Raw genomic sequence first — 11,916 nt, forward strand, 5'->3', positions numbered from 1 at the left:
TTGGGATGGTATTTGTTTTGGGATGGTATTTGTTTTGGGATGGTATTACTACAGTCTTGTGGCTAAATTTATTCCAGTAAATTTGAGTCTATACTCTGTTTAAGTTATGTGTTGATATGGACCAGTAACCTGGCTATCTTTTGCCATTGATCTCGTGTTTCTAAAACTGAGCTAGAGATTCCTTTTACACTTCTGCAGGTGTTAGGTGTGTGACTGTTGTCAGTCACCTGGAACATTGTCATCACTTTTCTTACTTGTCTTCACACCTCCTCTCCTTGCTTTTCAGGCAATCTCTCTATGGTACTTGGGCAAGTATCAAATTACATCAGAAAAATAAGACCTCTAGTAGCTGATGTTAGTTGGGCTTCTTAGTTACTCTGATATTACTTGCTTTCTTACGGGTCTTCTAGTCTTGTTTCACTTTTTATCCTCAGTCTATATGGAATGTTTCTAATGAAGATCTAATTAGTTTTCCTGCTATGTAATACTATTTTGACTTTTTTTTTCATAACTTCCTTGCCTTCTCTTTCTTTTTATACTTGAACATAATAGTCATTTCACTCCTATGACTTGGCTTTGATGGTGTGTTTGCCATTATACTGATATTTAGTCATATTTTTTTAAGCAAGAATGTTTACATCATAGCAATATTCCCTAGTGCTGGGCTGAAACTTATTGTTCAAGTGTGCTCATTTATGTTGACAGAGATGAAAAATGAAAATTAAACAGAAAATCAAGCTGTGAGGTGGATGGCTTTTTTTTTTGGACAGATTACCCATACAACCCATGTAACTAGCACATATCAAGAAAAGGGATTTGTGTAATTTACAGTGTTATTTTTTCTCTTTAGATGATGCATACTTTTGAATGATGTTTGACTTCTGAGCCTTATAAATTATGTTGAGTATGAAAAAAATCTGCTGGACTTTCCTTAACAGTCTAAGAAAACTAATGCAATTCCAATAAGTTGTACTTTACTTGGATTTTGTATCAGAAGTTTTTACATGCCAAGTAATTACAAATACTACAAATACATATGTCTTTGCCTTTTAGTGCTTTTCCTCTAGAATGTGAGCATTATGGTGAAGAAAAGATATTCCCATCAACAGTATAACACTGTCGTAGGTAAGTGCAGTATAAATAAATGAAAACCTTTTGTATTTCTAAGGTAAATACATCATAAAATGTTGTACAGGAACTTTAGTGTGAAGAAAGTCATAAGTGCTGTACTTATTTCAAATTAGTTGCAGATTATTTTATTAGGAAATGTTGTAAGAGAACCCTTGTGTCCTGGAGAAACTGTGACAGGAATGCTTACATGTTTTCCTTTCAATATCTAGTGTGGGAAAAATGTATGGGACTTATGATGTTTGTTTAGCAGGTATCCTATAAAAGGTACTAATTTCCGTTTACATAAGAGAGCATACCCATAATGTAAGTGAAATGGGAAGGATATAAGTTAGCATTTAATATATTTGTCCAAATAATAGATGCATTTCTGGAAATTGAAATTTATGTTGATCATAAAGTATTTGGTATAAGCAAATGGAGGATTGCTTATTGTTAGTTCTCATTGAATATCCAGTAAAATATGGAACATAAGTATTTTTTTCTTCAGTGTTTAAAATATATATATATGCATTTTATTGCATCAGGTGTGCTGACCTTTCTAAGAACTAAATGGTACCTGTGAAGTTCTGTCTCAACACACTTAATGTCTAGTTTTATTTCTTCCCTAGTTTTTGTAACAATAGTGGTGAGGAAGAATGACCTGTTGTTTCCCATTGAGTCTATTCCTCTGAGATCTGTGGTTTGGAAAGTGATGTTAGGGTATCTGGTGGTGGTGCTTAAACCTGAAAGCTTATGTAGTAGCCTAACGTACTTGTCTTTTTCCCTTAAATGCTTCTGTCTGTACCATACCACACCACTGCATTTATTCCTCACCTCTGAAGTCCTTTTCCCTTGCGTTAAGCAAGTTGTCTTGGACTGGAATCTGCATTTGTTTTTTTTGGTTGCTCTCAGAACAAGTCTTTCATCTTCCTTTTCACAGTATTGTGGTCATTGGAAATTCTTTGCCAAACAAACTTCCATGTACTTCACTGTTCAGGTGACAGGTTAATTGGCTGTTGATTAATGATTTTTAAATATCATTTAGTTTTAATCATGGTATGAGTACATATGATTCAGCAGATGCAATTATTCGGGTGTCTGTTCATATTATTTGGTATATTTTCTCTACTTGCTCTTTGATTTTTGAAATGTAGTAAGCTATGAGGCAAGTAATAATTCTACTTTGTGAGAAATGGGTTTAAGAAATGGAAATGTCTTCAACTCAAAGTATTTAAAATAAGCTCCTGGTGACTACCTTTAAAATAGGCTGTAGCACATGAAATGCATTTTTTCAGAGCATGTTTTCTTTTACAGCAGTGTATTCCCAACATTGAAGCAAAGATAGCAAAATAATTTTGGACGGGTATTTAACTTGTCCTGAAATTTTACCTGTACAGTAGCCAACTACCTTCTGGATTATGTGTTTTCACATCATTAAATAGGAAACAATATCCCAAGTTTTCTTGGGATTCTTTATTGCAGTAGTAAGATAACACTGTTTTTGCTGAAGTTTGTGTAGGAATTAGTGTCGAGTCAATGATGCTAAACAGTGGAGAAGGGGACTGGGGAAGCAAATTTATGACTTAAGTGTGGTAGAGTAGAATAAGTAAATATATTTTATTTTTAGATTCTGGGAGTTACTGAAAGAACTGAAGTGCTCCTGCCATGGATTTATAAATGTGCATCTCAGAAATTTTAATTTGGAAAAGATAATATATTTATATAACTTCCATAACTGCAGTGTGAGCATGTTCTTAAAACAAGAGATATTACTTGAGGGGGAAAAAAATTTAAATAAAATGCTTTCTTTTGCAGAGCTGGCATAAGATGGATTGAGAGTCTAAGTGTCAATTTTAAGTGTGTTTATCTGTTCAGGAAGTAGTTTTGTAGGGTGTTTTTTTTGTTGTTGTGGTTTTTTTTTTTTTTAATATCTGATGTATGAAGTGTTGAGATTTTTTAGCACACTTCAGTCACACCAATATCTCTTGCTATTACATCCTAGAATCAGAGGCTTTAATTTTAAAGAAGTGCTTTTCATAGATCTGTAAAGCAAATATAATTAGTTGTAGCTTAATTGTGTGACTAGTTGAAGGAAAAGATAATTTTGTACAAGAATAACTTTATTTTTCTTTTAACAGAATTCCTGTAAATACTAGTAAATGTTGCTGATGTAGTGCATTCCGGAGATACGTTTTTACTACAGATCCTACCAAGGCTTTGCAAACAGGATGAAAATGTTGCTGTTGACTGCTTACTGACAGTAACCAGCTGGGCACTTTCCTCATGATGTTTTCATTCTTGCGTTGTCCAGTTGGAGTTTGTTTGTACTGATTTTTTAAAAAGAGGAAGAAATCAAAGTGGAGTACCGTAAACTTGACATGGAGAATAAAAAGAAAGACAAAGATAAGCCAGATGAAAGAATGGCACGGCCTAGTGGGAGATCAGGCCATAATACACGTGGAACTGGTTCTTCAAATTCTGGCGTGTTAATGGTTGGCCCTAACTTCAGAGTTGGTAAAAAAATTGGATGCGGTAATTTTGGAGAACTACGGCTAGGTAAGATCCTTGTTTCTGTATTTCAGTTTACATTATTCAAGGCCATTTTATGCAGGGTAAACATGAAAATCTCTGTATGAATACACCACGCAGCTTTTCAAACTGCTTTGAAACTTCAGATGCGCAAGGCAAATTTAAGCCATCTTTTTTGACTTTACCTTGCCAGTGCAAGCTCCGTGGTTTGTGAAGAATCTCAGTAGCAGGAAACTTTCTGGGATTAAAAATGTTTTCTAAATACGTGCAATGCTATCCTAAATTCAGTCAGTTGTCTCTTCCAAGGTTCTGGAAGTTACTTAATGGTTATTGTAGTTTCCTATATTTTTCTGACTTCCTGAAGCAATTTATTCATTTGTATTTGATACTAAATATATGTGAGACACACCCCTCTCCTGTAAGTCCAGTTTATAGTGCTGTGGTCTTGCAGATCTCTTCGAGATACTGTAGCAGGCGCTACAGCGTTTTTAGTAGCAGCAAGCAACTTGGATTCCTTCCTTTTCTTTCTAGTGTAGTCAGGCCAAACACTGAGCTGCTGTTAGACATGGGCAGTGAAAATCCATCTGTAGAGAAAATTTGGGAGAGGAATAATTCAGTCACTTCAGTTCCCCACTGAGCAGATGGCTGAATATCAAATGGTGGAGAAAGCACAGACTGAGAAGGGACTATAGGGTTTTGAAGAATTTGGGCAGCAAAGCTGGAAATATTACCATTTATTAAAATAGACACTGTGTCTGTTTGGAAAACTATATATTTAATTTTGGAGACTTGGATTTCCATGATGGGACAGCATGATTAGCCATGGTTTTCAAGGTGTATGAATTCTGTATGTGTTAACAAATTAACTTGACACCTAATGGCAAGAATTTATTCCAGTATTCTTGAAAGGCTTGAGTTAATGCAGTGCTTCAAGCTTTAAAGAGAGGTGGGTTTCAAAGTTAGATATTTGAGACTATGGTGGGCTATGTAGGTGTTGTTTCTGTTCATCTTTGCCTACGGGACAACTACTACTCATTGTCCTTCAGGCAATATTTCTAATATAGTGCTTGCATAAAATATAACTTGTTTTAATATAGTGCATTCTGAGGGCTGTCAGGATGTAAGCAAGCTTAGCAAATTAATACTGTAGAGGAATTAAAGACAATATTGCTGCAGGTCTGACTGAGGACACTGAATTTAACAATCTCAATAATAGGTACTCTTGTTATTTCTAGTAATAGTTAAACAAGATTGATACATTTTGACCTTTACATTGGTACATATGTGCCTTTGCAGTCCACAAGTCAAGCTGAAACTCTGTCTTTCAATCTTCCATAACTTTTGTATACTGGCTTTGAATGATAGTTTTTGTTTCAAACCTCTCTGTGAACTAAATCAAACCAGAAGAATTAGTATTACATAAAGGCAACTACAAACTAATAAAGTTAATTTTTTCCTGTCTCTCATCTTGGTCACAACATAGAGAGTTAATTAAAAATTAATATCAGATTAACTCATTTGCTTGCAACAGGTACAGAGTGAAATAATCTTTCATTTTAAATACAATATTAATTTAGTTAACACATAGTCTGCCAGTACTGAAATAAAATAGAACAAGGAAGTAAAAGAAATAGGAGGAAGATAATAGGGGAGTGTACTGTCCTGCAGCAGTCACCAGGACAAGGACAACCTTTCTCATTTTAGTGTCTGTGGATTTTGCATATCTACTAGAAGTTTCAGGGAGTCCTTGTATCTCCTCTTTGGGGCTCCTCTCTTGTGGCAGGTAGTGGCAAGTTCACCATAGAGCACAATCTTAGGGAGGCAGTGGTCCTTCATCCTGGAGGCGTGCCCTGCCCAACGCAACTGTGTTCTCAGCAACATGGCATCTATACTTGTAAGTGCTGCCAAATTCTTATTGTTTGTGAGGTAAGATGTTTTAAATGTAAGTTACTGAAAGCAGGAGTTAAGATTGGTATTATAGATTCTGATTTGTTTGTTATTTTTTTCATTTGTGTTGCTACAGTAGCAAGTATTTAGTGGGCACCTTTTCTACAAAGATACACATAAGCACTTTGTTTCATATACTTCTGCAAGTGGGAATATTTCAGCATGTGTTTAAGGTCAAATCTTAGATACTTGAAGGAGGAATAAAGTTGTTAGAGTGGTGAAGTTGTGCTCGGGAGACAGAAATTCAGTTATGAATTGGTAGCTGTTGTAGTTCTTCCACTTGAGAAGAAAGCAATGATCAGACTTCAGTAGTGACTTGTGGATCCAAATGGTATCAATAAAAATGTGGCAAATGACTGTGATTTGCAACCATTACCTTGAAAAAGACTAAGTTGTTCTGAATATTGGGCTGTTAATTTTAAGGGTCTTCTGAGTTATAGTTAAGATAAACTGATGGATTAGTAACAGAAAGCTTGTTGCTGTTGTGATGTATTACTCAGTACCTGTTGTGTGTTTAGAGACAGATCAACGGGGGTGTCAAATCTGCTCTTTGCCATATTTTAAAGCGACAATTGTCTTGACTCACCACATGGAAAGTTAAGGTACCTTCTGATGTTACTTCAGAATACATATGTCATTACAGCATCTGGCTACTGTAACCCTGTATCCAGTTACTTAACTGTAACTGGATTTGTTACCTACTCCAAGTAGCTGATTTATATATCTAATAGGTAGAGTGAGCAGGGCTTCTGCAAGGGTTTCTGAGTGTCTTATGGAGTGTAATACCATGCAGAGACACAGAAGCCACTTCAAACAAAGTATGCTTTTTAACAAATATGTAGCTGAAATGATCATGAGATAAGAGATAACCATTTAAGATGCCTGTATTTCCACTCTAGTCCCTGGAAAGGTCTTGGAATTACACACCATATTGGTGGTCCAGTTAAGGCATACTGCTCATATTGATTATATGTCTGTTACTGTGCAGCCCTCAGGTAACTTGCTTTTGGTAAAGTTGATCTCTTAACAGGCGTGATTTTATTGTATCTTGTTTCAGCTTTACAGGAGTACTCTGTTTTTTAAAATAAGAGTCAGACCTGAAATCGTAGTTTTTGACTGTCAGTGTAACTCGATTAGAGGACGGTGCTGATTAACACCAAGGCAGGTTCAATCCCTATGCGGACCATTAATGTAAGAGGTGGACTTGATAATCCTTGTGGGTCCATTCCAGCTCAGAAATTCTGTGACTGTGATTCTGTGTAACTGTCTTTACAAGGAACTTTTTTGTCTTGGTCCATGTCTCTTCCCTCTTTGATTTATTTAACAAAATTGAGCTTAACATGGCAAATTCAGACCTGAGTAATATTACAGAGAAAAAAGGTAGAATTGTCATTAAAAATAATACATACTAAATGCATTTGAAGGCTGTAAAGAAACAAAAAGTGCTGGAAGTGACACCTTACTTTTTCCTTTATTTACTGTTTTTAATTTTACACCTATAAAGCTTGTTATTGCATTTTAATCTTTGCATACCATTTGAATTAGTGCTTGTTGAAATATGCTTATCTAGTTACAGAATCATTTTTAAAGCAGCAAATGCATTTTCCAAATGGAGTAAGCATATCAGTAATGTTCTTGTCCTGTCCTAACTTCTAGCTCAGTAAATTACAGAACTGAGGAAAGGAAAAGTCCTAATTAATTTGAACTTCGGTGTTTCAAAATCATATGACAATATTAAAGTAAGTTTCAAATAGCAATAAAAATGAAAACGTGGAATATCACATTCCATTTATAGTAATTTATCAATTTTCAAGCTTTTTTTAATACACAAAAATTTTACTAACTAATAGCTGAAACTCTCAGTGAAATGGCCACTTCTTACACTATTCAAGAAAAAAGTTCTCTCTATGGTATTAGACTAATAAAGCTACATTTCTTAAGTCACTACCAGAACACCTAGCACCTTAGATGAAAATGTTTCAAAGACTTTCTTGATGTTTAAATGGCATTTTACTTTAACAGAAAAGCCAATGTCTCACATTCTTGTTTTTATTCTTTTTTCAAGGAAAAAATTTATACACAAATGACTATGTGGCAATTAAACTGGTAAGTTAATATTTTTTAAAGGATTTGGGATGAAAAACTAATCAAATTTTTCCTTTCTTATATATAATACTTTGATTTCTTTAATGGAAATGTTGAATACTCTTGTATGATTTCATCGAAATAGATAAAAGCAGTTAGTGATAGATGTAACTGTATATGTTGGCCATATTGAATAAAACCAGTGTTTAATTGCTGTCACTGTTCTCAAGGCTAAATCTGTGTTTGCAAAGTCTGATGATTTACAGCTACTTCAAGGATACACCTGACAGTCATCTTAGTAGATTCCTTTGTTGGCCAATAAGTAGAGGAACAACAAATTAAATGTGAATCTGACATCATGTATTTACAGAGAAACTCCAGCAATTCTGCAGACTGCATGTAATTTAATGCCCTTACTCCTGCTCCAAACAGTTTTCCTCTTTATCCATTAGTATTTGCACATCACTTTTGGTGGACACGTTTTATTTGCAATGTTTTGTAATGTTTCTTTCACTTGCAAACATGGTAAATTTGGATGTTTTGTTAATGTATTCTTGTTCTGCTTTTCTCAGTCTTTCATCAGAGCTACTCTTGTAATGTCATAGTTTGCTTTTGGATACTTTAAACTTCTTGGTAAATTACTGTTTTCATAACCAAAGTATTTCACGATGAAATTCAGTTATTTACTTTTTATCACTAAAGGAATTTTAGGACTCCAGTTAATTTCTTGTTGCTGCAGTAGAACAGAACTTTTTTCATAGTATAATATGGTCTTATAAAGTGAAAGGTATGTGGAAACAGAAATGCATGGCTTTAGATGAGAAATCTAAAAATCATTACAAACATCATAAACTTCTGAAAAATACTCCTGTCACTGTCCTTACTCAGTAAAATATTTACTTTGAGAGTAGTTAAAATTTTAAAAACATACAAGTTATGGTTTGAAATAGCAACATTGGATACAGTTCTGAGGGTTATTGTGCATTATATCAGATTAAAACTCATTTTGTTTTAACGTTTCTTGAACTTATTCTATATGTCTGGTGAAACTTAAAAATAGTTCAAGAATTCTTCTAACTAAAGCCAGTTTACTACAAAGCATACTTAGAAATACGTTGCAAGATAGTGATTTTTTTAGAGCACTAATTTCTTGATGTAGAGCAAGAGAACTTTTTTAATCTGATCAGTTTTGGTAAAACCGTTTTTATTATATGTAACTTAGTAAACTTGACTACCATTTAAACCCATTTCAACTGTCAAAAGGTACTGTTCAGTGGCAACACTTACTGTATTGGTAATACAATAGCTCAATCTTATAGCTGTTTATTTCCAGCTGATCAAAAAGCTTGAAGTAACTTTTTGTGTAATTTAAAGTCACTAAAGAACCAGTATAGTAAAACATGTCTGTAATTTACTACTAGTGCTTAAAGAACTCTGAATATGAAGTTAACTTTTTGAGTTGTCCTCTTACATTAGTGGTGTGAAAGCCTGTAGTATCTTTGCAATAAAAAGCAGATGGAAGGAATCATAGTGAAAATCAACACTGGAGTTTGCATCATCATTAAGATAAAAATACATTTATTAGCTGGTAGAACTAGTGGGTTCTTTTAATATGGTTCTCCCTGGTTTGGTTTTTTCCAGTATAACTTTCAGGTCTTTTAAACTTGTTTCCAAATTGGAAAGGATTTGGTCACAAGATCCAGTCTTTTAAAAGCACTGCATCAAACTGTAGGATTTAGTTGGGTTTTGCACTTTTTCTGTTTCTCCTATTTAAAGCAGTGGCAGGACTTTATTCTAACAGTTAGGTAGGTTGTACTTGCTTGAGGCATACCATCCTTGCCCTTTTGAAATGTAAACCTTAGAGTTTTTCTCTGGCACTTACTAGTTCTGTGCTTTGAAAGCAGTCATTAAGCCTATGCCTAGTCTTTGTTTTGTTATCCTAAATGAAACATACTTAATTTCCTCTCTGTTTTGCATCTGTTGTAGTTCAACTTTAGCCTTCTTGAATGGGGTTACTTGAATTTTGTATGTATTACAGTTTGAGCAGTTACTCTTGGCAGGTATGGTTGTGGTAATCTCTCTGGCTGTATCGTAAAATTGTGTTTGAATTCCTTGTGGTAGCATTCCATTGTTGACCTACTGTTGTCTTGTGAGCAGCAAGACATCCCCTATGCCCGATGTTTTGTGTATCAATGGTAACCTTATATACCAGTACAGGAGGACTGTGTGGGTTTCTCTGGGTTTATACAGCAACTTTCAGGAGTACTTCTAATGTTAATAGTAAGTGTTTGACTGTTTTGACTTAACCTTTTCATTGTGTTGAATTAATATTTCCCTCATGGATGAAATTATACAAGAATGTTCCTTTTAATGATGCTTGTGGCAACTTCAAGACTTGCGTAACAAAATAGTTTATAATTTTTTCTATGTGAGGCCCAAGGGTCATACAGTGTATGCATTTTAATGTATAATGTTAATATGTACATACATTATTGTGGTAAAACAGCTACAGTTCCAGAATCTTACTCTTAATCTGGCTTCTTTCATTATGACCTGTTCTGGTTGGGGAGATACTCAAGTTAGGTTAGAATAGACTTTTTTAAGAACTAGAATGAGACTCTTAAGAGCTGGAATTTATCAGTTGTGCACTGTGTAGTGATGTTTGTATGTTTCTGCTGATCTATTAGTATACAAATTGATTTCTTGTGGTTGAGTAGCCCTTTAGCAGTAACTATTTGGTATATATGAACTCTACCTTTCCTACTCACTTCTTCATTTATTGTTAAATTCACTACTTTTATTACATGACCCTGTATTTGACTTAAGCCTCCTATTCAGCTTTTTCCTCTCCTTCATTCTTTTCTCCCTTTGACAGGTTTACCTCCTCTACAGGACACTTAAACACTAAAAAAATACCAACTAAAAGAAACAACTTCTGCTTGAGCTTGTCATGATCCATCAGTAGGGGCTGTGATGTTTACTGTTTATCCTCGTTGGGCTGAACAAAGACACCAGGTCGTGTGTCAGAGAGCTCTTGTGCTTCATTGTACAGTTGCCTTAATTCTGGCAACCAGCCCACTGCTTCGACTCAAAAGGTGTTGGCTAACAAGCCCTTAAACTCTTACAATACTTTTCTTAAAAGTGGTGGCTAACAAGCCCCTAATTTTGTACAGTACACTTCAATAAGCTCTCACCTCCCACAGCAAACTTCTCAAACGTGCTGGCTCACAAACCACAACACACCATTTCAGTTCTCAGAGGTGCTGGCTACCGACCCACAACACACTTCCACAACTCACCACTCCCACAACAAACTTCAGTATGGGGTAGAATATGATAACTGTACTTTTCCCATGCAAAGCAAGGGAGGAGAGAAATAAAGGTGGAAAAGAGAGAGAAAAAAGAAATTCACTTGTCTGTAAATTCTATGTTGGTCCTGCTGTGTGGATGGTCTGGAGCTGGGATAGCAAGACAAAATGAGAGAGTGACAGGGGCCAGTCTACCTCCTTTTATAGTTAACTTTGTGCAGGCTCTTATGCAAACTAGACCTTTCCTGCCATTTTGTTCATGCATGCACAACCAGCCCTTTAAGCCCTTCTCCGGGGAGTGACTTGAGGCGAGGGACTGAGCACAAGTCTCAGGTAGAGCAGGAAAGTGGCTCAGAACAGCGCTGCCCCACCTCCATGGGGCCCTCTCTTCCAATCACACTTTTTCTGTTATAACCGTCACAATGTTTGAGACGAAACGTGGTTATGCCTGGTCCTCCACAGAACTGCTTCTGGAAATAAGTCAGTTCTTCTTTCTTTGTGTTTAAGATAACAAGTTACAAAGTAGTCATTGCTGCCTTTAAACCGTAATCTTTAAGGCACTGATTCATTAGTCCACTGTTAAGATTTGAATTGCTAAAATAAGTGAGGTGTGTTTGGAAAGAAGATTGTATTTGTTTTCAAGATTAGAATGCTTTCTTCCTCCTTTATTGGTTTCAAGGAATTACCGCAGTCTAGAAGGATACTTTTCAGCATCTCTTTAGGAGGTTGTAGTAAATCTAAATCCTAGTGCACATCCGTTTAAGAGACTGGTCTTTTCCTGTAACAAAAGAATTTTTTACCTGAAAATAGTTTTTGTTTGCCATTGCTTATGAAAGTGTGAGGCAGAGACTCTGAGCAGTAGTTCCCACTGTATACCCATATATATCCCCCCCATATGTATCCCCCCCATATGTATCCCCCCCATATGTATCCCCCC

General features: G+C 35.4%; 1 protein-coding gene across 11 annotated transcripts in view; it reads left to right on the forward strand.

Moving 5' to 3' along the window:
* The window catches only part of CSNK1G3 (casein kinase 1 gamma 3), a 67,530-nt gene that overhangs the window by 16,606 nt on the left and 39,008 nt on the right, over positions 1-11,916 (forward strand). For 7 of the 11 annotated variants that reach the window (XM_027652501.1, XM_027652500.1, XM_027652504.1 and 4 more), the window contains exons 2-4: positions 1,054-1,125; positions 3,249-3,666; positions 7,652-7,692. The exons of 1 other annotated variant lie outside the window; for it this stretch is intronic. In XM_027652501.1, coding sequence (XP_027508302.1) covers positions 3,489-3,666; positions 7,652-7,692 — 219 coding nt within the window. In that variant the 5' untranslated portion in view covers positions 1,054-1,125; positions 3,249-3,488. Of the gene's footprint in view, positions 1-1,053; positions 1,126-3,248; positions 3,667-7,651; positions 7,693-11,916 lie in introns of those variants that run through there. 3 more of the 11 variants (XM_027652510.1, XM_027652507.1, XM_027652509.1) reach the window with 3 other exon arrangements.

Source organism: Corapipo altera, unplaced genomic scaffold (genome assembly GCF_003945725.1).
Source record: "Corapipo altera isolate COAL_440 unplaced genomic scaffold, ASM394572v1 61286, whole genome shotgun sequence".
Lineage (NCBI taxonomy): Eukaryota > Metazoa > Chordata > Aves > Passeriformes > Pipridae > Corapipo > Corapipo altera.